The following is a 25,770-nucleotide window of genomic DNA, read 5'->3' as shown; positions in this document are numbered from 1 at the left end:
GAGTCCTGAGGAGGGTGAGCTCACTGAGCCACATGTTCCAGCTGTGGAGGAAGAACAGTGTTTCTACTCATTTTCCTCTCCTCTCTTTCCCTCTGAAATTAAAAGGATGAATTAATGGACTGCACCAGTGATTTTGAATGTTGAGCCCATTTACTACAATTAACCCATATTTTTCGTTGCAACAACTATTTTGCAAATTTTTGCATGTGGGCATGCCAAAAATTTCACAACATTGAAAAACTTTATTTTCAAATATGATTTTTTGCTTGAAACAGCCACCGTATAATGTTCTGCTTCTGCAGCTAACAAAGTCGTCAACATTCATAAAACACAGAGCTGATAATTGGCTTTGCAAAGCAAATGTTTTCTTTGGGACTACTTTCCCCAGCGGAGGGACAGTCTCACTCTGCCTCCAATTTCACCAAAACACAACAGTGCTGCTGCTTTTTGGAAGACCAATGTGGAGGACTTTATTATGGTGAAGAAAATTTGAAGCCTCTGAAAGTTCATTTTCACATCATAGTGGAATGAATGGAAACCAACGGCTGGATAAAAAGGGAGGAAAAATTCTAAAATATGACCGCTTGCTATGAGAAAAGATTAGCAGAAACATGAGCTATATACAGTTTTTAGATGTTTGGCTAAACATACAAAGTCACTGGTATGGTCCAGTAGTTACTACATTAATTCAGTGTTTCCCTGCCCAGTGCATGCTGGGATAGGCTGCAGTGCCCTGCATGACCCCACTTAGAAAAAAGCAGGTATGGAAAATGAAGGGATGGATGGAATTAGTGCTCATGTAGAAGCTGATAATGTCCAGAGCTACTTTCCATTGCACGCTAAGAATGTTTATTACTACATACCAGACAAATTTATTGAGCATGCCATCAGTCTTTCAGAAAGACAGGCTTATCTAATATGCCCTAACTGAAAGTCTTGGCAGAAAGCACTTTGACTTCGTAGCCATTATGTTATTTCACAGCCAAAACATCGACTGTGTAGAGAAGATTTGATGTTTTAAGATATTAATCTAAGATTAGGTCTAATCAGAGGTTAGCAAAACCAGGTTTAAAGTGAGTGAATTGGATTTAAAATCAAACGGAGCTTTGTTGCCCAATTAAAAACTAATCCTGTGTCAGTGAATCCAAGTTTACTGGTTTAAACCAAAATTAAATAATTAGAGTAAATGCTTGTGAAAGACACACACACACACACACACACACACACACACACACACACACACACACACACACACACACACACACAAAATTGGGCTGAGTTTCTGGTAAAGTTAGGTAAAACAAAATTTAACGTTAAACTAAGATTTACCTGGCTTTAAAAAAATGCAACCCAGCCATATATTAGTTCATCATTAACATTAAAAGCAGATTGTGCTCAGCAGGAAATCCCTTTGGGCTCACTGAATCCTTCCGAATACGATTCTAATTGCAATTCTCTAAGTTCTTGAAAAGACTCTGGGGTTTTCCTCCAACAGCAGGTGTGATCCAACTTGCAGAGCTGAGCTAAAGGAACAGTCCACTTTAATAATGGGCCAGGAGCCATTTTCCATTTCCCCCCCTTTGGCCTGCTGGTCTATTGCTCAGTAACATGGTGTGTAATCTCTGGGCTGTCCAACGTTCAGGGTGAGGAACAGGTAACTGGGGTCACGTGAGGGGCAGAGTAATTACAGGCAAACAGCTCGCCAACCCTGACAGCACTGAAGCGGACGTGCGCGCTCGGTTAATTGGTCGGGCAGCGTGTGTTTGTATTGATGCTCATGTTTGGTGTGTCAACAAAGACATAAATCTCCTTCCACTGACAGCAAAATGAGAATCATAAAGTTGCGCCTTTATTGTTGATTCTGTAAACAGATCAGTGGAAACATCAACTGGATAGATGGAGACATCGTCAGGAGTGTTTGTGCATGTGTGGATTTGTGTGTGTGTGCATGAGCGTGCATAAGCAATAGCCTTCAATTTGTGTGCATGCATGCAGCTTTGCACACAAATCTGCAGTTCTTAACAAAATGGTTCAAAGATGGCCACATAGATATTGTGACTGCTGCTTGATTCAAAATATTAGTGGGAATAATCCCTTTCACATCATGATTTTCATTTTCACTGAAAAAAAAATGCCAAAATTATAATGATGTTATTTTTGTTGGATCATATAAAACAAAAGTATTTTCTTCATTTTGGAGAGTACCATGCACATGCCAGGGTATCTCTGAAGCACCACAGTACTTAAATACGTATAACAGTATTTTGTCAGACAATTTATAGTACTGGTCAAAAGTTTGGGCACACCTTCTCATACAATGGTTTTGCTTTATTTTTATTATTAAAAATATTCTAGTTTGTTTAACACTTTTTTTGGTTTTCTATATAATCCCATATGTGTTCTTTTAAGGATTATTACACTCAACGGTGTGCTTGACTATCATTATTGTCATAACGGTGATGCGGCCAGGACCGAGTTCCGTTAGCATCACTGAAGACACACCCTCGAGTGTAATAATGCAATTATACAGCTATTACTAACAAAGTAAAATGTATAATCAAAATGTATTCAGACTGTGAGCATTTTGCTCTCAAAATCGTTTTTTGCTAGTATTCTCTCCGTTTCAGTGGAAATACATAAGATCTGACGTTAACTAGTCCCTGTCAGCCAGCCAACTTGGGCTTATCATGTTTTCTAGACATCATGATTTCCAAAAATTGAATAAATACCACACATAGCCACGCAAAACTGCTTTGCTAGCTCAATCATGTTGTAACTAGAGTATCCGCTGAAAAAAATATTTTTTTCATGGACTGATAGTTATACTTCTGCCGACTTCTCAGTCATTTTTAATCTAACAGGTGCCGTGACAACGACTCACCAACACAGCTGATCTTTATCTACAACCAACTAATATTAACAGTTATATTTAAACATAGGCTACTGCTTTACAGTGTCGGCACCACAACAAACATCTGTCTTTTCATAAACTCACTGGCAGATGTTTTATTTCAGCTGGGGGTGTGTCACTCCAATTTAACGTCAGCGCAGATTAATGTGGCTAAGCAGCAAAAGTAACAGTAAGCAGTAACATTAAGGCTGAGCAGAGTTATATCATTTCAAGGCTAACAAAGTTGACAGTGGCTTTTGATGCGGGTTTCAGTGAAACGTTTCTTGTTGCCATGGAAACCACACAGACTTGGGCAATAAGATATACGCAGAGTAATATTTTCAGTGATTTTTCATATGAGCAGGGCTAGCTGTGCTGTCATGCTCATTTGAGCACATTCTAAACGTCTGATTGACCAATCAGATCGCTCGGTCGGATCAACATGTTGTATAATCATAGTTTTGATGTCTTCAGTATTAATCTACAGTACAGTGTAGAAAAATAATATAAGTAAAGGAAAACCATTGAATGAGAAGGTGTCTCCAAACTTTTGACTGGTACTGTAACTAACTAATATCAAAAAATTTCAGCTATTTGGATATTGCACTTGCCATATTGCAGTTTGTCTTTTTTTTTTTTTTTTAGCTTGTTGGGAAGCAGAGAGCCATACATCACCATGCCAGTCAGCGGTTGTGTTCCAGAGTGATGGATCTCTTTCTTTCAGTGGTCTTTTTGTTGATCGTCAATGATAACTAGAACCGAGAAAATGTAGAGGAAAAGCCATTTTTCCTTTTTCTGAGCCAACTCACTCACCCATGTGTCAACACATCCATCCACCCAAACAACAATAACATGAATAATATTGATATAGACACCAAAACAGATAAAATATCTATATTACATAGAAATAATAAATGATAAAATGATTCAAGAAATAACAGAAAATATCAAAAATATAAATAAAATAGAAAAAAAGGACCAACATATCTCAGAATCCTTTTGCTGGATCACCATGAAATCTGGTGACAACAACCTGGTCATTTTGGTGATCCCCTGACCTTTCCTCAAGTACCAAGAGGAAGTCCAGCGGGGCCCCTGCATTCAAAATAACATGCTTCTTATTAATTGTTCGGCTCTATTGCAAAGACACTTTTTACTGCGACAGCACTCAAGCAGAGGAAAGCACACACACACACAGCCTGCAACAAGAGAGCAATTAATGCAGAGCTCAGTGACAGATTCTGTGCCGACGTCTATCCTACCTAAAAAGATATGTTTTGCGAAAGCTGGCAGGGTGTGACAGCATTCAGAGAGCACCCTGTTGACTGTCCGTCATTAGTCTGCATTATTCAGCTGAGCTCTTGCTGTGTGCAGGCAGTGGAGCAGAGTTCAGAGTCGGCTGAAAGATGCTAGGATGCTGATGACATACGGGAGAAACAGTCAGCGTGGTTACTTGCACTTTATGAAATGAATGCTAGCCTCGTGTGGTTAACTCTCCACACTCGTGCACAGTACGCCTGGCATCTGTGTCTGTCTGGATCCACTGAACAGGATGATGACCTTGAACTTTCACAGCCTTTGTTAGCTCCTATTTATGCCTTCTGTTTTGTTTCCAAATCCAACCTTACGCCTTTGACTCTTTGTTGTTGTTTTTTTCCCCTTCAGTCATGGAGAAACAAGTGGAGGAGCTGAGACAGCAGCTGGAGAAACAGTGTGTGATCAACCAGGAGCTGCAGAGACAGAACAAAGACCTGGGTGGGTATAACATCATCTAGGATCACCTTGATGCCTTTTACCGCTGCCATTAGTCTTTTCTCTTACCATGACTATGACTAATCAAATGTAATTCTATTCAAATGATGTGCTCCCTGGAGACTTAAGCGAAAAAGTCATTTTTCAGACTATTCAATAGGGTGACTTGTAGATATTATGCTGATATCATGATGATGATGATGGTGACAGCCTACTCTCATTCCCAGAGCACCAAATATGGCAGCTCGGTAACGCCCTTCTGCGTCTGATACTGACACCAAAGGCACCCTTTGGCATCAGGATGAAACGCGGGGGAAGGTCATGTAATATAGAGGGTGAGATTATCCAAGAATGGAAGTGGTCAGGGTGGATGGTGGGCGTGTGAGCCACAGAATCTTCATGCACAAGACCCGAGTTCAATTCTCATTCCCAGCAAGACTTTTGGGACCGAGACTGTGTCCAGTTCCCGTTTTGCTGCCTCAACATAACCTTTCTCTAACCTTAACCAAGCATTTTTATTTCTTAACCCTTTACTTCACCCTAACCTTAACCAAGTGTTTTTTAATGCCTAAACATAACAGTTCTGTTACCTAAACCTAACCTTGTGACACTGACATGTGATAAAAGCCAGAAAGCCTGTTGTGTCTCCCGTTGACACTGAAGGGTGCCTTTGACATTGCGCAAGTGTTGGTTTTGGTCAGATGAGTGATCCAAGTAGAAGTGTAATACAATATTATAATGGCTTTTAGGATGTTTTGCACACTGAACATGTTTCTCCTCGTTTACCTTGTAGAAAGACGACTCCAGGAGAAAGAAAAACTGCTGCAGGAGTTGCAGAGTCAGTATCATGACCTTGGTAAGAGGCCAGTATGGGCACACACACACAGACATACAAGTTAGACATCAGATGGTAGCTTTTCTCGAACAACTTTTAGCTCGAACATAGTAGCCATTTTGTCAACCCTCCATTCTGTGCCCTTGTCCCTATCTGCTTCTGCTTCAGAGTTTACGCCCCAGAGCAGTAATGAAATTGAACCGGAGGTCAGGAAGAGCCGTGCTGCTGTCATGGCCCCAGAGCCAATCCCCGAGAACCTGGAGATTACACGCACCAGGGTGAAAAAAACTGTCAGGTTAGTAATCAATACTGCTGCTGACAAGATAATAGTCCCAGTGTGTGTGTGCCGTTTAACAGAAGTTATATCCTTCTGTGAGTGCTTAGTTAGTATAATACAAATCAGAGCTAAATTTCCTCTGGTATTGATAAAGTATCTACAGTTAGGTCCAGAAGTATTTGGACAGTGACAAAATATTCATAATTTTGCCCTAGACCCCACCATAGTGGATTTGGAGTTATCACGATGTGACTGAAATGCAGAATTTCAGCTTTAATTTTAGGGGTTGAACTAAAGTTTGGCATTAACTGTTGAGGAATAACAGTCAGTTTTAGACATTGTCATCCCATTTTCAGAGGCCCAAAAGTAATTGGACATTTGACTAAAAAGCAGTTTCATGGCCAGTTGTGGCCTTTTCCTTTGTTATTCCATGACAAATTAAGAAAGTAAAAGGTCTGGAGTTCATTCCAAGGTTTTGCATTTGCATTTGGTAGCTGTTTATTCGAACTCTCAACATGCAATCCATAGAGGTGTCTATGCAGGCTCAAAAAGCAAATGAAATCTATTAGTCGCATAGCAAACAACTTTAGGAGTAGGCAAATCAATGGTTTGGTATATCCTGAAAAAGAAGGAATGCAGTGGTAAAGTTCAGCAACACCAAAAGGCCTGGAAGACCAGAGAAGACATTTAAAGTGGATGACCGAAGAATTCTTTCACTGGTGAAGAAAAACCCTTCCTGCAGAGGGTGTCAGTGTTTGGGGACCAGTCCAGCTTGTCATCCATAAGGACGCCCAGGTATTTGTAGGTGTGCACCATCTCAATACCCTCCCCCAATATGGAGACATCATGTGTCCAGCATGGTGGAGGCAGTGAGATGGCATGGGCATGTATGGCTACCAGTGGAACTGGGTCACTGGTTTTTAATGATGATTTGACTACTGATGGAAGTAGCAGGATGAATTCTGATATTTGTAGGGCCATACTATCTGTTCACATTCAGCCAAATGCCACTGAACTGATAGTAGGGCACTTCACAGTGCAGATGGACAAAACATACTGTGAAAACAACCCAAGAGTTACTGAAAACAGAGAGGTGGAATATTCTTCAATGGTCAAGTCAGTCCTCAGACCTAAACCCAGCTGAGCTGCTTTTCACCTGCTGAAGACCAAACTGAAGGCCCAAAGACCCACAAACCATCAGCAGCTGAAGGAGCTGCAGGAAAGGCTTGGCAGAGCGTCTCAAAGGGGGAAACTCAGAATTTGGTGATGTCGTCCATGGGGTCCAGACTTCAGGCAGTCATAGACTACAAAGGATTTTCCTCCAAATATTGAATATAATCCTTATAGTTTGTCCAATTATTTTTTATCCTCTGAAAATGAGACAGCAATGCATAAAAATAGCTGTAATTCCTAAAAGGTCAATGCCATGTTTTTGCTCAACCCCTTAAATTAAAGCAGAAAGTCTGAATGATTGAAGAAAGTCTTCAATCACGTCCTTATTACTCCATTTCAAAATTATGAATAATGTGTCGCTGTCCAAATACTTATGGACCTAACTCTATCTATCTATCTATCTATCTATACACTGCATCATGTTAAAAATAGGATTTTAGCTGGATTTTGTGCCTTTTTAGATGTAAATGTCCCTCAAGGTCAATGTTTAACACCAGTAATATCTAGGCAGATGACATGAACACAAGTCAAGTAGCGCTCCTAAGCCTGCCAAGATTTCTCTGTACCTGAGATGAAGATGCTTGTCTGGTGTCACCTTCAATCTCCAGTGAGACAAGTCTCATCGTCAAGGCCATCCAGAAGAATGACTTCCTGAGTCGCCTCGATGATGAGCAAACAGCCATGATGGTGGATCTCTTGGTGGCATGTGACCTCAGCCCTGCGAATGAGGTCATTAAAGAGGGCACCGAAGGAGACAGCATGTACATAGTGGCAGGTAGTGATGCGTGTGTGTGTTTGTGTGTGTGTGTGCTAACAGGTTTACAAGCATTTTACATTGACACTGCAATAATAATTTCCACTACCTAACTGGCACTTTTACATCGCACCTTACATTAGGAATGTTTAGGTTGTTTATGTATGTATGTATGGCATTGTGTGGTTTGTGATTTGGGCCATACGGCATGTGGAACACACTCGTGCATTCTATGTGGTGTTTATATTGGATGTATTTGTATTTGATATATGCAGTTCTGTTTGTTTTATTGTGTTGATTGTTTTAATGTTTTTTGTAAGGACTGCAGATGGAAATTAGCTTCCCTGCTAAATCTGGTGCACTAATTTTTTTATTATTTTGAATAACTTATGTAAGTGCACACTGTCCTTTATAAATTGAATAAAATTAAAAAATAAATAAATAAAATTGTTGATTGTGTTCATGGAGAAACTCTGTGTCTCCCCTGTTAGCTGGTGAGCTCGCTGTGACCCAGGCAGGCCGGGACCTCCGGACCCTCACTAGTGGCGATGTGTTTGGGGAGCTGGCCATCCTGTACAACTGCAAACGCACAGCAACAGTCAAAGGTCAGCCTCTGTCATGACGACTCCTGAAGATTTAGGCAGATAGGATGGGACTATGAAATTCCACCGACAGATTTTTACACTTGTAAATGACTCGTAACAAATGACTTGTTAGGATGGAAACTTGTTGCAGTGTTGCCTCGGCTTCACCTCTCAATGCTGTCACTGTTGCAGCGAAGACTGTGGTGCGTCTGTGGTGCATGGAAAGACAGACCTACAGGACCATCATAACCAACAAGTCCAAGAAGAAGCGGGAGCAGCTGATGGGCTTCTTGAAGACGTGAGTGTGTGGGCATTTTTACTTTGTTGTGTCACATAAACACCATCAGGACTGCAGTGACTGAAAACACAACCTGTCAGCGTCTTTTCTGCTGTTACTAGAATACCGTCCTCACAGGGAGCTCAGGGTCAGGGTCAGACTAGCACCTCTGGAGCTGGTGGGATTTAGTGTCTTGGTGCCTTGACTGAACAGTGCTGTACTTGGCAGAAGCTTGTCTGACAGACCACATATTCACTCATTTTTAACAATGTCTCTCTTTTTTATACGCTGCCTCAGGTCTCGCACTCTGAAGGACCTGAATGATGTCCAGTTGTCCAAAATAATTGACTCCATGGAAGAGGTGTGTGCACTTAGATGTACCATCGCATAATTTGGGTGTAGCCTCGCAGTCCCACTCCCTGTGACAAATCAAACTTTGTCATGTGGAAACAGTTTTGGTGATTTTCACGGCGATGGATTGAGAACATTAATGGTGTTTATGCGTTATGCAAATTGCATGGATTCAAAAATGCATAGTGGTGTACACACATGCACCACTACTGTCCTACATAACAGCTAGAGGGGAAGTGAAATAATATGACAATTTTTAAAATTGGCGAACTATGCCTTTAAATCAAGTCTGTTTTCTCAGTTGTTGGAAAATGAACATTTTGAAGAAATCAGATTCTCACCCAAAAGTAACAAAATGCTTCTTTTATGGAGCCAGGTGCTAAGATATTTGTATAACACTGCAAAACTCGCATTAGCTGTAATACAGTTCCTGTAGGTGTGGCTTCATCTTGTTTTTGTAAATGAAAGATTACATTTTCAATACAAATAAGGTAATTTTGTGACCGGTTATGAAATGCTCTGGTGCTCATCACCTTTGTCTTTGGTTTCCCAGGTGAAGTACCAGGACAAAGATGTTATAGTGCGAGAAGGAGCTGAAGCAGACACGTTTTACATCATCCTCAAAGGAGAGGTGACATCATTTGTTACATAATATACATATCTATATCTATATCTATCTATCTCTCTCTCTCTCTCTCTCTCTCTCTCTCTCTCTCTCTCTCTCTATATATATATATATATATATATATATATATACACTTTTTTTTGCAGTCATGCTTTCTATCTGTGGCAAAAAAGCATTTGCATCATTTTGTCTTGACTGGGTTATGTATTTGTTAAATATGATGCTAACCTGCATGTCCAGTGTTTCTACCCAATCTGTGCTGTGTGTATGCCCTCAGGTTCTGGTGACTAAGAATGTGAACGGGCATCAGAAGCAGATTCGTAGGATGGGAAAAGGGGAGCATTTCGGGGAACAGGCCCTCATACGGTAACCATGGCAACACTAATGCCTGAGGACATTTATGGGAACGTTGTGCACCTTCCTGAGCTGCTGTCATCCTTGACGGCTGTTTAACCCACCGCTTATTTTCCCTGTTGTGAACAGCCATGAGCAGACAGTTACAAAAAAAGAACAAAAACAAATTAAAACTCACATACACCGTGCATCTTCGCAGTGTAGAAGCCTGTCACACTACCTATGGAATTTTAGGCAGTAGATACACAGATGAGCCACTTTAACTGGTGCACTTGGACATATTTTAAGCTCTTCAGCAAAATCCTCTTCAGCAAAGTGTTAACTGCTCATTGTGAATGTCTGTCATTACCTTTAATATGCAGTTTCCTCATACAGAAGATCAATATTAGCCTTTTGTTATCCAGTGTCATCTGCATTTCACATGATGCATACAATGCAGTTTTTTTTTTTTTAATTAGGCTACATATTTAAAGGGATAGTTCACCCATTTTGAAAACTGTTATATTCTTTCACCTCCCTCCTAGCTGCTATGTAGGACAGTAGTACTTAAAGAGCGTTGGGAGAGTTTTGCAAGCGGTAAGTCAACTGGAAGAATAAAAAAGAATGGGGGGAAAAATGCAACAAATGTTCAATAATTGGAAAAAAAAAATAAAATAGAAATGAACAAATAGATTGCACATAAATACCACCAGTCCTGTTGCAGCAAAACAATCATAAGAAAGGGAATGGATTCCAGTAGCTAGTTCCTTTTGGCATATTTATCATGGGCTATTCATGTTTTGGTCATGCTGACTCAGTTATTACGTGCATGAAGAATGACAAATTTTAAATGAAATACAGCAAAATGACATTAATTCATGTATCATACAGTTTCCAGCACTGACCTGTCTATCACTGTACGCTTCTGTTTGCAGGGAGGTCCTGAGAACTGCCACGTGCACAGCTGACGGCCCTGTTACTTGCTTTTCCATTGACAAGGAGTGAGTCTGATAATCCCATGTGTGAATGAAGATTCATAGCTTATTCAGGTCATGTTTTAGGTCTGTTTATATCCTGTCATCAGTGTCATGGTGGAAAAACAAAACAATGAACCCTGGTCATGGTGGGCAAGATTAAACGCCCCACTCCCATTAAAAAATTTCAGTGACCATTTTGACATGGAATAGCAGGGTAACATAGGTGTTAGGAATAAGATTAAGATTAAGATTAAGAGCCAGGGTGTTGCTGCTGTTCATTCAGGCTCACTGGAAAGGCTGTGGTACGTTTAAATGGAAAACAACATTAATTAATGTCATTAGTAACACCTGCAATTTCATGTCAAAATGGCTTCTATGAACAAGATCTGTAGGCAAACTGGAAAAATGAAAGAAATTTTTCTTTGTTTCTTTTTTGTCAAGCCTGTCAGGAGCACAGCAGATCCTGAGTGGGAAATTATCAGTTCAACCTAAAAGAACAGTCAGTTCATGTTAAAACAAATTATGGCAGATGAACAGAAAAAGAATGAACACAAACAAGCACACAACATCCACAGCCCTGCACAGTCGGGATCGGTGTTGGTCTTGCACAGAAAGATCCTCAGGGAGAAATCTTCCATCTGGGATTCTTCTATCTATAGGGGAGAGTGGGGTAAACAGTGCCAGTTTTTACTTAAAGTGCCTTTAAAGCGAGGGGATTACAGTAATGCCTCCAACTAAAATATGCACATATAGTTTAAGATGTTGTGCATCCCTGGGAACAATCATTTTGGATCTTATATAAACTGTTTGAGAAATATAGCTTTCGGAAAAAAGTGGTTTTGTGGCACAACTTGCCCCCGGTGCGGGGTAAAATGTGCCATTAGAGAGAATACACTGGGGTAAATTGTGCCATTGATAATTGAAGTAAAACAGATCATTTTAATCTCACAAATGATAATGCTATATAAAAGCAAAACAAATTCAATATAAAATTATTTATTTAACATTTATTTATTATTTTAACAAGATCACAGGCCACTTTTCTATAACAAGGCCGAGCGCCACATGAACACATACCCAGAACAAAATAAAACTTCCAAAATGAGCACCTGCAAATCATCTTCATCTGAATCTGAATAGTTTTAGTGATCAAAGGTAAGAAGACAATGTACAATAACAATAAAATACAATAAAGTAATATATAGTATATAATCACAAGTTGTGCCACCGGCACAACTTACCCCAGGCCCTTTGGCACAAATTACCCCAAGCCCACCATTTTGAAAAAAATGCATCCCCCAGCTGTTTTGAGCTAACATCATGCTAACTGTATAGACTCTTGGTGTAGCTTACTAAAGTACTAAAACCTGCGTGAACTGTTTTCAAAGTTTTCAATAATTGTTCAAACACAGCAATCAAAAAACCTTGATCATGGAAATTTTACTTTGGAGGGCAAAAAATGTTTTTTGAACTTAAATGTGCTTTTCTTTCAAGCCATGTGTCTCCCTTCTTTGTAGGATGAGTGCAATGGATGCCTCTTCAAAAATATGTGGTCACATGACCAACTTCTTCTATGGTTTTCTAGATAACAGGGGTGGCACTACTTGCCCCTTGGCACAAATTACCCCACTCTCCCATACTGTTTTTTTTTTTTTTTTTTCTTTATGTCAGTCAGCTGTAGGGTTTAGTCTAGCATCCTGTGTTTGAATTCCCTTTGTAATATTTACCACTGTAAATGACTGACAGTTTGCTATCTCCATCCCAGGGTATTTGAGGAGACGATTCCTGTTGAACACCTGGAGCTTTTTGATGAGTATGTACTGCAGAGCATTGTTCACCTCATAACTCGGCAGCCCGGGTTCAAATCCGCCTCAGATGCTTTCTCTCCTCCCCGCCTTTCCTGGCTCTCTCTACAGTCACTGTGAAATAATGTGAAAATGCCCAAATATTTTGGTCCCATCTTGACTGTCATGTGTCTTTCACCACCAGCTCGAAGGTGCTGCAGCAGGCAGATGCCCCAGAGAAGTCGAGGTGAGAGTTTGAACGATCGAAGAATACGAATGGACTATAAAAGATGACAAGGACTGACAAATACAGTATGATAGGGTGAAAGACAGATGTCATCGTAACATGAAACACATAAATGAGTTAGATCAAAGTGCTGCCCTTTTGAGGTGAGCGCTTACAGTCCATTTTCCCCCGGGCTTACATCATCCTGTTTCTCTCTCTGCCTCTCAGTCCCAGCTTGACTCTGAAGTTTAAGGATCTGGTCCCTGTGCTCTACCAGGAGGGTCGCTATCAGGGAGAGCCTGTCACCCTCGGTGTGGGAGGCTTTGGCCGCGTTGAACTGGTGTGTGTGTGTCGGTGTTTTAGCTCTACAAACATTTCTCCGAGGCAGAGCTACTCTCGAAGCTTAAATAATCGCATTAGCTGCAGTTTTGTCTGCTAATAAACGTTTAACTGAAGCTCAAAAGACTCAGTGAGTAAGAGAGGAGGAGGCTAATATTATGAAGCCAAGTACTCTTGATATCAAAGCCTTCAAAGCAACAAAGCTGAACCATGGCAATCGACTATTTTGAGACAGAAAAGAGTGCAGTACAGTCTTTTGGCCATCAGTGGCACTGCTGAGCACAAATGAGAAAATATGGCTGTCAATGGGGCTTAATGCTATAAAATGATGGTATACTACATTTATTTTTAATTATTTAACAGTAACTGGACCATTACTGTCACTGTTACAGGGCCCAATGCTTTGATGAAGACACCAAGTCATTGTAGAATGATGACAATACACCTTTTTGTGACCATTTTGACATGAAATGGCAGATAAACTATGACATTAATTATTTGCCAGTCTATCATCTATCATCATTTTCTTGGAAAGACCCATTTGGCCCTTGTTCACTAACTTGACTCTGCTTAGGCCAGTGTCAGGACGCTAATGCTGTGGTTCATCCACTGCAGCTTAGCCGTAATATTGAATGATATGAGCCGCCGGGGCGCCCTCAGGCCTGGTTACACTTTTCTTTACAGTGTGACTTCTGTCACCTGATTATGCCAGGATGCATTAAAAGTCAAGTCTGCAGCACATCACATTTGGATCCGAGCAGCCAGGCCACATGCTGAGTTTGGATCTCAGTGAGGTGTGGACTGCAAGCTAACCATGCCACCCTGAGCTGTAGCTGCTGTATCTACTGGTAGCAAGCTTACAGACTATGAATGTCACTTATATGAATACAATTAAAAGAAATCCTTTGCATTTCTAATTTATTTATTTACTTTTGACCGGGTTTCTTGAGCAGTCAAGGTAGCCAGTAATTTGCACCTTGAAAAGTTTTTTTTTTTTTTTTGGCTCCACCTGTTGACATTTAACTCAACCAATGACATTATCTCAGTCAATCTATCACAAAAGAAATCCTTATTTTTGACCAGTTTCTTGAGCAGTTAAAGTAGCCAGTTAGCTAATTTGCACCTTGAAAAGTTGTTGACATTTAACTCAACCAATGACATTATCTCATCTCGTCAATCGATCACAAAAGAAATCCAACTGCTACGACAGTCATTTCTTATAAATGTTTTACATATATTCATTTTTGGATCATACAAACCCAGAGTACTTACAGTTCGTGATTCACACTGATTACATTTATTTAATTGTTGTATCGAAGATGACCACACTGAATCATGGGAAATACTATGCCATAAAGCGGGTCAGCAAGAAGCTCATTGTTGCCAAGAGACAGGAGGAGCACGTCCTGTTTGAGAAGAAGATCCTAAAAGGCATCCAGAGCGACTTCATTGTCAGGTATCTGTGTGATCAAAGACTTACACCTCATGACCTTTAACTTCTGCTCTCTCCATGTTCAAACGGCCGTCTAAAATAATCCCCTTTTTCTGAACCTTGTCTTTTCTCTTAGGTGATTTTTGATTATTAAAAAAAATCAGTTCAGCAGGTTTTAAGAAATACTTCAAGGAATAGAGAGATCTTGCAAATGCCTGTCAGACTAAATCTGCTTTTATACTCTGTCTGTCTGTCTGTCTTAGACTTCATGCAGCGTTCAAAGACACGCGCTACATCTACATGGTCATGGAGTTCTGCGGTGGTGGGGAGATCTGGACCAAACTCAAAGAAGTGTGAGAAAACATGGCCTCTTTTAAACAGGCTTCATCAAAACCCGCTGTTGCCTCATTTTTGCTCTTCCTTGACAGCTGAGAGAAGTGTGAACTGACAGACTGACAGAACAAAAATATAAGTGACAGCAGAATAAAGTCCTTCTTCCTCTACTGCTACTGTAATAGCACTACTAGAGTGCTGTTACAAGAGTGCAAAGGCCAGAGCCGGAGTGCCCTGACAGCATTCACATGAAATTCCCAGGAAAAGACGCCATAAAAGAGTGAAAGAAAGCAGAGGGCATTTCTGAGAGGAAGTTAGCGTGACCAGAGGAGGAAGAGATTATGGAGAGATAATTCTCTACTTGCTTTGCTTTGTTTTACTTTGTTTTTTCTTTGTTTTTTTTTTGTGGTTGTCAGAGGGCGTTTTGACGAGGCCATCGCTGTGTTCTGCACCGCCTGTGTGGTGGAGGCCTACGCTTACCTCCACAAGAAGAGCATCATGTACAGAGACCTGAAACCTGAGAACCTGATGCTGGATGCAAGGGGCTATGTCAAACTGGTGCGTCAAACTGGTGGGGTGTGTGTGTGTGTGTGTGTGTGTGTGTGTGTGCTAACGGAATTGCTTTAGTTACCTAACCCCAAACTGTTTTAATTGCCCAATTAACCCCAACCCTAACCTTAACCAAAATTAACTGCAACTATTAAAATGGTTTGAATTAATGCTGAGAATCAATGAGAGAGGTTTTTTTTTTCTTATATTACTTAAAACAAGACTGAACTTTGGGTTAGGGTTAGTGTATAGCTGTACAGTTACCTGGATGTGATATGAGTCCACATGGTGGCAAGATATCCTCATTGGTTTTCTGTGCTAAGGAAATTCGATTTTATGTTATTTTCCTGTTTGAATGGGAAAGTAGATCTGGCAGGTATCGTCTCCAGGAAACTTCTGCATATTAACCTTACACCAGGAACAGATGACCTGATAGTGCTTTCACAAATAATTGTAATTACACAAAATAGTGGTTACCAGGACTACTAAAAGTATTATTTTGGGATCTATTTTGCCATGCTATAGAAGTAGGAAACAGAATTCCATCACATCGAGTTCATATTCAGGTATGTATGTACAGTGTTTGTGTTTCTATGTCTCAGCACATGGGGACTTTTTTGCCACCGTGGTTCACCATATTACAGTTTGTATGTAGCTGCCAGCATTTGCATGGGAATGTGTATATTTAGCATAACATTCATGCAGTCTCCTCTTTCTTTCTTTCTCTCTCTCTCTCTCCCTTGCTGTGTTTGCGTGTGTGTGTGTGTGTTTCGTTGCAGGTGGACTTTGGCTTTGCCAAGGAGTTGGTGCGCGGTGAGAAGACCTACTCATTTGTCGGCACTCCTGAGTACATGGCCCCAGAAATCATCCAGAACCAGGGACATGACTTTGCAGTTGACTTCTGGTCCCTTGGCATCCTGATCTATGAACTGCTGGTGGGAAGGTAACAATAACAGCAACAACAACAAGATTAATAATCAGGGCATTAAAGGACAGCCTGCACAGCCTGCATCATCCCTCAATCCCTTAATTCAGATTTAGGTGACAATAGCAGGATACAAACAACATGAATCCCAAATTTGTTCATCCATTCTAATCATTCACAATGATGAATGAGACAAGCCTTGGTGTTAACCAGTAGAGGGCAGCATGGCAGTGCGACTGGCCTTGCATCTGCAGCTGTGAAACACAATGATTTTTGAACAGAATTCAGTGGCTATAGTCGTAAGTGTTGGTTAACTAATAACCATAAGTAACTGTCTTATGAGGGACATTTTATGTTCCATAGTCTGAGGTCTTCGTGCTGGTGCTAAAATAACAACACTCCACTCTTCTGTCCTGTTGTCAGCCCTCCCTTCTCAAGTTCAGAGCCCCAGAAGATCTATGCCAAGATTTTGGATGGGGTGCTCAAGTACCCACCGTACCTGAGCGAAGCATCCAAGTCCATCATCAGTAAATTGTGCAGGTGAGATGAGCATTGTAACCTGATGACAGATTTATACACTGTTAATGCAGTGTCTTATTAAACATTCATGCTGCAGAGTGCATTCAGAGTTAATGCAAATATTGCATGCATACCTCGTCTATAAGATAGAAATAAATAATTTAATATGCAATGTAATATGGAAAATGATTGGGATGTTTGAATTTCACACACATTTCACATTCTCAATATGCTGTGCGAGAGCATGAATTATAGAACATCTCTACAGAGCCATGCTTTTTTTGTTCAAATGCAAGTCTACTGAAAAGTTGCAGCTGGAGCAGAAATAAAAGATTGTCATGTGTTGTTACGCTGACAGCAGAGTGTGTTATGTTCTGGATTGCAGGCCACGGCCCGGTCAGAGGTTAGGGAACACCAAGAATGGAATCAAAGATGTGCGACACCACAGGTAACCATGGCAACATATCACTGCACGTGTGCACATGTGTATGAATGTCTGTGTTTGATGAGCGGTGAGAATTCTTGATTTATCGGTGTTATTGAAATCATATAGTATGCTGAAAATGTAAAATATGGATGGTGCCATGAAAGATATTTCAATACCCACTTATTCCTATTCATGCACCGGGCAAAATCAGGGAAACACCATGCACACATTGTCAAATGGCATGTTTTATGCTGTTTACGGTATTGTATAGAAACATACTAACATTTTTTAGGGTTTTACTTTATTTCTCTCCTTCCCCATTTAAGTTTCTCAGTTGGGGTCAATAAAGTAAATCTATCTATCTATCTATCTATCTATCTATCTATCTATCTATCTATCTATCTATCTATCTATCTATCTATCTAGCTATCTAGCTATCTAGCTAAGTTCAACCCTCAACTGAGAACTTGCAGATTGACAGTCCCTGCTCACTCTTTTGCTGCTGGGCATTTTCTCTCTCTCCCCCCCTCCAGGTGGTTCAGCAGTATCAATTGGCACAAGCTGCACGTGGGCCAGGTTGATGCTCCTACAGTCCGGCTCATACGCAAGGTGAGTCAAAACCACAAACAGACTGTGGCACAGCTGATTTTGTAGCATGATTTGTAAGGTTCCTTGGGTAGAGTTTATCTTGATATGCATGTAACCTGTAGAAAAATGCTGAGATATGCACAGTGGAGTAATTAATTGTGACACAGTTTGTTTATGAACTGTATTCATATACCCCAAATTGTCCATAATTATTTGCTCCTCCCTTAGGGCCCCTGCTACATCAACTTTGATCGTTTCCCTCATGATCAGGCCAAAGCAGATGAGGAGTTCTCTGGATGGGACCGTGACTTCTGATTCCAGCCTTCTATTGTATACAAAGGCAACAGGACTCAAAATCACCCAATTATGGCTCCAGCTCAGATTACTTCTAAGTGTCCTTGTGATCATAAATTTGTAAGACTTTGCTTGGCCATCAGAGACAAAACCGGTCTGCAGTCACATGGTGGTGAAAGATGCATCTTAAGCTGGACCTTAAGAGATAAACAGCTTTTCGATGCAGATTTTATATGGATATTTGGATTCCTGCTTTGAAGATGAAAGTGGTGGGGAGAATATGCTTGAAAACATGATACATTTAATCATTGCACTGAAAAACAATCAATTAGAGCTATAATTTCATCTTCAAATTACAGTGGCATTGCATGGAAACACTCCCTTCCAAAGTATTCACAGAGATTGTACTGCTGCTGCACAGTGACTTAGCACTGTGGGTGGCGGAGGACTAAAAATGCAGAAGTGTTGTGACATGATGTCAGGACAGACTGTTCCCAAATTCAGCACGAGATGTGATGCTTGATGAAGAGCTGTCATGAAATTGAGGGAAGAAAAAAAAGTCAATACTTGCCTACTCCTTCTTCTCCTGTGTGGTGAAAAGCCAACACTCGTCAAACCTGCACAACCAAAACAAATCAATACTTGCGTCATCTATGTACCTTCAAGAGCAATATGATGCAAAGTTATCTTTAAAGATAAATACCTGCGTAAAGGACTTGCACTGTTAAATAGGGTATACTATTGATGATTTTTTAAAAAAAAAAATATATATATATATTTAAGTGGACATTATCAACCTGTGGTGGTGCCATCTTAAAATGTTTTCCCTTTTTTCCCTGTTTTTTCCATCTGCCCCCTTGTCTGTATCTAATTTTTATGCACTTTGATTGTGTTAAAAAGTCTTAATCACCGCAGAACGTCTTGATGAAGAATTCCTCTATGACTTGAGTTTGCTAAAATAAAAGTGCTCCGACATGCTTGAGTAGCTGTAGCTGACTTTTGCCGTTGTAGCCAAATCACACACATATAAGAAAGTGCATCTGGATTGAAGATATGAGGTAGTGAATGATAAAATGGGAAAACATTCAGCTTATAAGTAGTTATCTGAGGGAGAACTGGCTGTGAATGAGGGGAGTGCAGTTTACGCTTTCATTCAGATCTACTGAAAGAGTCCAGTTTTGTCAGATCAAAGAAAGTCCCATGAAAGCAATCAGTCGTATCGTCCATAAACGAATGGTGAAGAACACTCTTTCATATGTTTCCCTGCCGCGGGAAACAGTGAAACGCCTTTAAAGTCTTGGATTCAACAGACACTTTGGTCTTTTGAGAAAGACCAAGAGTGACAGGTGTGGGCCAGGCGCTCTCAGCCCGCGGCTCTGGAGAACGCCCAGAACAATACACTGCTCTGAATCCTGATTTCCTGCTCCTCTGAACACTTTGATGGGATTTGAACCCTCTCAGCCTTGTTTTAAATCAGTGCATATTCTAAACCTCAGAGTACACTTTAAAACGCATATTGATTTATTTTCTGGAACAAATTGGTACAGCAGGTACTCTATAACCCCTTTTTCATGTTTTGGACCCCAAGTTGACTTTCAGACCCTCATTTGAACTTTGTATTTGTGTATTAAATTGTTCAGATGTCACACTTGAACAAATGGCAAGATTAAAATGGAATGTAAATAGTCACTTGAACATGTGTTTTGTATCACAACAGTTTCTGCTGAATTAAACTAAAGTGAAATTAAACTATTCCTCATTTTGCTGAGAACCTCCTGGAAGGCCCGGAGGACCCCCAGGGTTCTAGGATCCCACTTTGAAAACCATATCACAAAATTAAGGATCCAAAATTAGCGCCTAGTGCTGTGTGCAAATTGTATCTTTCATATATATCTTTAATTACTCCATACATTCTTAGATACAGTAATAATGTGTTACAGAAAATTTGAGATACACATGTAACTATGATATCTGATGTCTTCCCTGTGATGTAATGCAGTTGTTGGTTGTTTTTTGATAGGCTAAGACCATTAATTAAGACCATTAATGAAGCTTCTGTTCTGTGGCAGTCAGGGGGCTAAAATGCTATAAAATAATCACTACATGTGATTCCAAATAAGGTAACATTTTCTCTAGCATTAAAGCTGTGTGCTGTTGACTGGTTGTATAACCGGGGGAAATTTTTTTTCCCCCTAAATGGTTCAAAATTTACGATGCGATAAAAAATACTTGGATATTCTCTGAGGTTAAAGTCGTATATTTATAAGATGAAAACTTTATGAAAAAAAAAAACCTTTAAAATTCTGTCACAAATTAATGGGAAAAACTGGGAAAGCTAGTTTTTCTTCTTCATTAAAAAAAGTATATTTAGGACTGTGTGTGTGTGTGTGTGTGTGTGTGTGTGTGTGTGTGTGTGTGTGTGTGGGTGTGTGTATGTGTGTGGGAGGGTTTGTGTTTGCCTCACTGCAATGCCACATACCCTCACCCATAAATGCACATTTGCTGTATCTTTCAATGTACGTGTGTGTGTGTGTGTGCAGCACAAATGTAAGAAATAATTAGAGTGCTTGCATAAACAGCTCTGCACAACAAAGATGGCACGATTCAAAGGCTCTGGCATGAAAAGGAAGCTTGCTTATGTTTTGAACACTCGCTGCATCATGTTTTCATGAATCCTGTGAATTCGTATGTCCCTGATGGGATAATCACATACTGGAGCCAGTCAAACTGGGATCTGGATGTGCTGTTCTCTCGGCTGAAGCTCTCCCCCATGGCTGGCTTCCTTCCTGCGTCACTTGGAGGATGTGTTGATTGGTGGTGTTGCTTTATGAAAAAGAGGCTCATTCATGTTTACCGAGGTTTTGAGATTTCCTTGATGATGTTTTTCCTTTATCGATCACAGGCTTCAGAGTTTAATGTTTGCCTCTTTTAAAACTGGTTGCAGTTCCAGGTTGACTTTTTCTGTGATGTCTGCATACAGTAGGAATGTAGAAATAAATTGACTTAAGTACTGTACTTAAGTACATTTTCAAGGGGTCTATACTTCACTTGAGAGTTTATTTATTTGAAAACTTTTGACTCCAATACACCTCTATGAAGGGTGTAATTACTTGTTACTTTGATGTTAGCAATTCAAATCTTTTTCCCCCCTAAAATTTAGGTGGTTTCACTGGGCTGTGACATTAACTCCCACTAAAAATAATTCTTTTTGTTTTAAATGTTTATTGTGCTCACAATGTACCAAAATGATTTCTTCATGCAAGAATTCACCATCACACCTAAGAAAGCATGAGCACACCAACCAAGCGCACCTTTCAGCACCATGGACAGCGCCTCAGCAGATGAATATTGCATTGCATTGCAAAATTGCATTGGTGTAATACAGGGGTTGGCAACCATCTGCCATGGAGGGCCAAGAGGCTGCTGGTTTTCATTCCAACCCAAAAACTCCACCAGGTGATTTCACTGATTACTTCACTTTCAAGCAGAGAGGAGGAACCAATCAGTGAAATCACCTGGTGGAGTTTTGGGTTGGAATGAAAACCGGCAGACTCTCGGCTCTCCATGGCAGATGGTTGCCTACCCCTGGTGTGATATTACATGTGTACTGATTGTCAGATACATTTTAAAACAAAACACAGGTATTTGTCAGAGTGCACAAGCACAGGCTGCTGGCTAAATGGCTAAATGACTGTGACACAATGTCTACCAGTTGTTTTTGCAGCTGTTTCGACTCTGGCATCATTGAATTCAGCAGACGGTGCTGAACATTTTTGAAGTATAACATGTCTATGTTTATTCAAAAATGTAGGAACAACGACACAAAGAGCTTGTAGAGCCAAGACATTTATGTGGGGATCTGCTAGCAAAATCTGTGCTGAACATGATGTCGCCGGCTTCCGAGGGTCCCTGTGTTGAAAGCTGAGGTCAGATTACTTCGACCCTGGTGGCATTAAAACAGCAGAAAACGCTGTTGGGACTCAGGACATCCAGCATGAAACTGGGTCAATCCCAGACAAAGCGGAACATCTGGTCACCATATGCTGACATGAGGTGTAACATACAGCTAATTAAATGTCACCTAATGTGTGTCCACAAATTATCTGCAATACATTACACAATAACACCATTATCGCCTTGTGTTTTACTATGATGACTTAATTTCCACCTGTCTACATCTAATCTAGCTAATTTCAGCTCAGCATCTATAGCTAACATTATTTCTAAGTGGATGCGAGCACCCACACAGTTAGTGGTCCTGAACAGGGCTGGGCTGTTTGCCTGCCTTGTCAGGAAGGTTGCTGGCTGACATTAAACAGCAACAGTGTCCGGGGGTCCTGCTCTGCTTCATCTGTATCTGTAAGCTTCCTGAAAACACAAATACAGAGGAAACAGAAGCAGAATAGGGACTCCATCTCTGTCCATATACATATTTAACATTGAGCATAAATGAGCCTGTGAAGTGGCTGCCTGGGAATATTTTAGTGCACAGAAATTAAATGGGATTTTGGCATTTTTGACTGTAAACTGGACCACTAATATGATGATATCACATTGTAGATGTCAATTACTGAACTGAAATTCACTACACACACACACACACACACACACACACACACACATACACATACACAAACATGAAAATTTCCCTGGTTGGGATCAATAAAGTATATCTATCTATCTATCTATCTATCTATCTATCTATCTACTGTATCTATCTATCTATCTGTCTGTCTAAACACACAAACATACAGAGAAACACATTCTCTAATGAGAATGCACCAATCAAAAGAGCCAAAATGACAAAATAAAATAAATAAAATAAAATAAAATAAAATAAAATAAAATAAAATAAAATAAAATAAAAATTACTAGGCTACTAATTCTGTCACTATTCCGGCTAGCTATGTGTTTTCTTTCACAGAGAAAGCATGGAAGTTGCCTCAAGGAATACAGTAGGCTTTAGAGTTAGGATTGTGAAAATCAGGCAACATGCTTATATTAGAAAGAAAATGTACTTTTGGATACTTAAAATGCAAATACTCTAATCCCTCAAGTAGAAATTTGACTGTGGAGTTTGACTTGTAGTTGAGTAATATTTGACAAGGTATAGGCTCTCTGTACTTTGACTCAAGAGATGCTATTGTGTCCAACAGTGTCTGTATCAGCACATAACTATTGTGCGAGCTAGGGCCTTCAGGTCGTTCAGGTCTGTGATAGTAACTGTCATGGTTTTGTGTTTCTTGTGTTTTGGTTGGTCTCTTGTATCTGTTTTCCTGTCTGTTTCCTTTGCCTGGTTCTTTTTAGTGATTTCACCTGTGTCTTGTTTGCCCCTCCCAGTTCCCACACCCGTCCTGAGTTGTGTTTCAGCCCTGAATGTTCTGATCCCTCTCAGTGTTTCCCTTGGCCTATCCTCTGTGTTCTCCTGTCTTGTACTCCAGCCCCTTCCGCAGGTGTGTCTTGTTTGCTCATTAGTTCTTGTGTATTTAAGTCCTGTGCTGTTCCTTGTCTGTTCATTGTGTTTTGTTTGTCCTTGCTGCCAAGTGTTCCCTGCGTTTCCTAAGTTTATTAACCAAAATGCAGTTTGCTGAGCTCCGAGCCTCATTGCTTCAGCATTTGGGTCCTCCACCAACCTCCACACGTGACAGTAACTCAGTGTTATGTACTTACCTGACACTAATCAGTTTACAAGAGCAGGCACCAATTATTTTTAATTGGAAGCTATTTAATTTTTGACCAAAAAAAAAAAAAGAAAAAAAAAGAAAAAAAATATCAGCTCCCCCTCTAAATGAACTTGTGTGTGTGTCTTTTGAGTGCATAGCTAATTGAAGCTTCACACACACTGGCCACAGTAATGAAGTTGCTCATCTGTGTGCATGCCCTGGTTCGATAAGCCTGCCGATGGAGCTTCTGCCGCACTGGATGCTGAGGTGGGACGTACCTTTGTCAAAATTCTTAATACACACCAATTAAAGATAAAACAGACTCAGTTCACTTAATTATCAGTTCTGAGGCTGATTGCCAGTTATTGATTGTTCTTTGTTTGGCCTTGTTAGGTCTTGCTGTTGACAGTGCTGATGTGATTTCCCATGGGGCAATGCGGCGTGACATTACTAAGCAGCGAGGAGATTGACGCTGGGCTGCCAACATCTTTTCTTGCAGCAGCCAATCCACCCAGCAACAAGATCTCTCTGACACCATGTGGCTTTATTTGAAAATGTAGCATCTGCCAAGCTGTTTTAAAGGGATACTTCACCCATTTTGAAAAATGTGATACTATTTCACACCCCCCTGGTGTAAGTTCCCACCCACTAAGTGTACAACAGGTACAAAATCAGTACATAACAAAATGCCATTTAACATGACAATCTTTGTTAGTAAGAGCACACAACATCTGAAATAGCAAATAAATTAGGTCATCAATAAATAATAGCAAAAAAATTTTCAACAACAGATGACATCTGAGGTGTAGGTACAGCAGGTTATGACGAGCTGTAGTTATGTTATAAATTTAAGCGACCTCTATTGGTTGTGTTGAGAACAACACTGTGGTGTCGTAGTAGTGAATGAGTGAAAACTCCTGGTGAATGGTTAAACCTATGTGACTTCCATGCAGGCAACCCAAGATTGAATCCAGGCTCAATAGAGTTTATTTTTTAGGCAGATAATTTTAGCCAGCTAATATTTGGAACATCCAGCCAGTACCCAGCACTCAGTAACACTAAGAGGAAGATAGCACCACTACTGTCCTACAGAACAGCTAGAGGGGGGAAGTGAAATAATATCACATTATTCAAAATGGCTGGACTATGCCTTTAATAATGTGAATTAGTGCCTCTTCAAGACGTTCAGGTCTGCGGTGCTTTTGTATTTTATAGCACTGGTTCATTATGTGCTGCTGTTTTCTTAAATATCCCAACAGGCCAAAGCTTTTCCCACAGCAATCAAAGTAACGGGGCTTTGGTCCTGTAAGACTTCTCTTGTGTGTGTATGTAGACGGTTTTCAACTTTAAAGCTCTTTCACCACTGTCTCTTTTGCACAAATGCACTTGTGCCCCACTGGAGCTGTTAATTAATGAAGAGTGTATGATGTGCAGGCCTTTTTATGTAAATGTGCTGTTCTCTGGCCACACAACTACAGTTTTCCCTCTTTGGGAATGTAAATATTTTATATTTGTCTGAAGCTGTTGTTACGTATCACTTAATTAAAAAAAAAATGTCTCAAATAAAGTGCATAAAGCAATTTCTCCAGGACATTCTGTATAAGTGCATATTTTCTTTTGCTGAGGCCCAATAAATTGCACTGATGATTTCATATACTAGTGCCAGTAGGATGTCACATAAATATCGCCCCATTTTTACAGCACAAACAAGACAAGTGGGCATCAGTGGAACACTTTGAATAGATGTATAAGTCTGGTTTTTTTTTTATGTTTTTATCACTTCTTTGCGCTTGCTACAACATTTTACCTTCTAGCAAAAGAGCAAGGTGTAGGTCTTCTTGCTGTTTATTTATAGCTGTTACA

At 40.2% G+C, this 25,770-nt stretch overlaps 1 protein-coding gene and 1 long non-coding RNA gene across 2 annotated transcripts; both read left to right on the top strand.

The window, feature by feature from the left end:
- Positions 1–4,557: 4,557 nt before the first annotated feature.
- On the top strand, positions 4,558–18,265 carry prkg3 (protein kinase cGMP-dependent 3). The gene is made up of 21 exons (XM_030047453.1): positions 4,558–4,645; positions 5,436–5,498; positions 5,646–5,772; positions 7,536–7,702; positions 8,173–8,286; positions 8,458–8,563; positions 8,840–8,903; positions 9,447–9,524; positions 9,796–9,884; positions 10,787–10,852; positions 12,594–12,641; positions 12,818–12,859; positions 13,067–13,178; positions 14,497–14,633; positions 14,873–14,962; positions 15,359–15,500; positions 16,271–16,434; positions 16,840–16,956; positions 17,321–17,383; positions 17,896–17,971; positions 18,179–18,265. The coding sequence occupies exons 1-21, from the start codon at positions 4,558–4,560 to the stop codon at positions 18,263–18,265; spliced, it is 2,040 nt and encodes a 679-aa protein (XP_029903313.1).
- Positions 18,266–23,788: 5,523 nt separating this feature from the next.
- LOC115356342 (uncharacterized) lies at positions 23,789–24,672 on the top strand. Its single transcript, XR_003927956.1, has 2 exons — positions 23,789–24,174; positions 24,301–24,672. It is a non-coding gene; the product is annotated as an uncharacterized LOC115356342 (long non-coding RNA).
- The last annotated feature ends 1,098 nt before the right edge of the window (positions 24,673–25,770 follow it).

The sequence above is a fragment of the Myripristis murdjan genome, chromosome 24 (genome assembly GCF_902150065.1).
Source record: "Myripristis murdjan chromosome 24, fMyrMur1.1, whole genome shotgun sequence".
NCBI lineage: Eukaryota > Metazoa > Chordata > Actinopteri > Holocentriformes > Holocentridae > Myripristis > Myripristis murdjan.
Note: the sequence above shows the minus strand (reverse complement) of the source record. Positions and strands in the feature narration are given on the sequence as shown.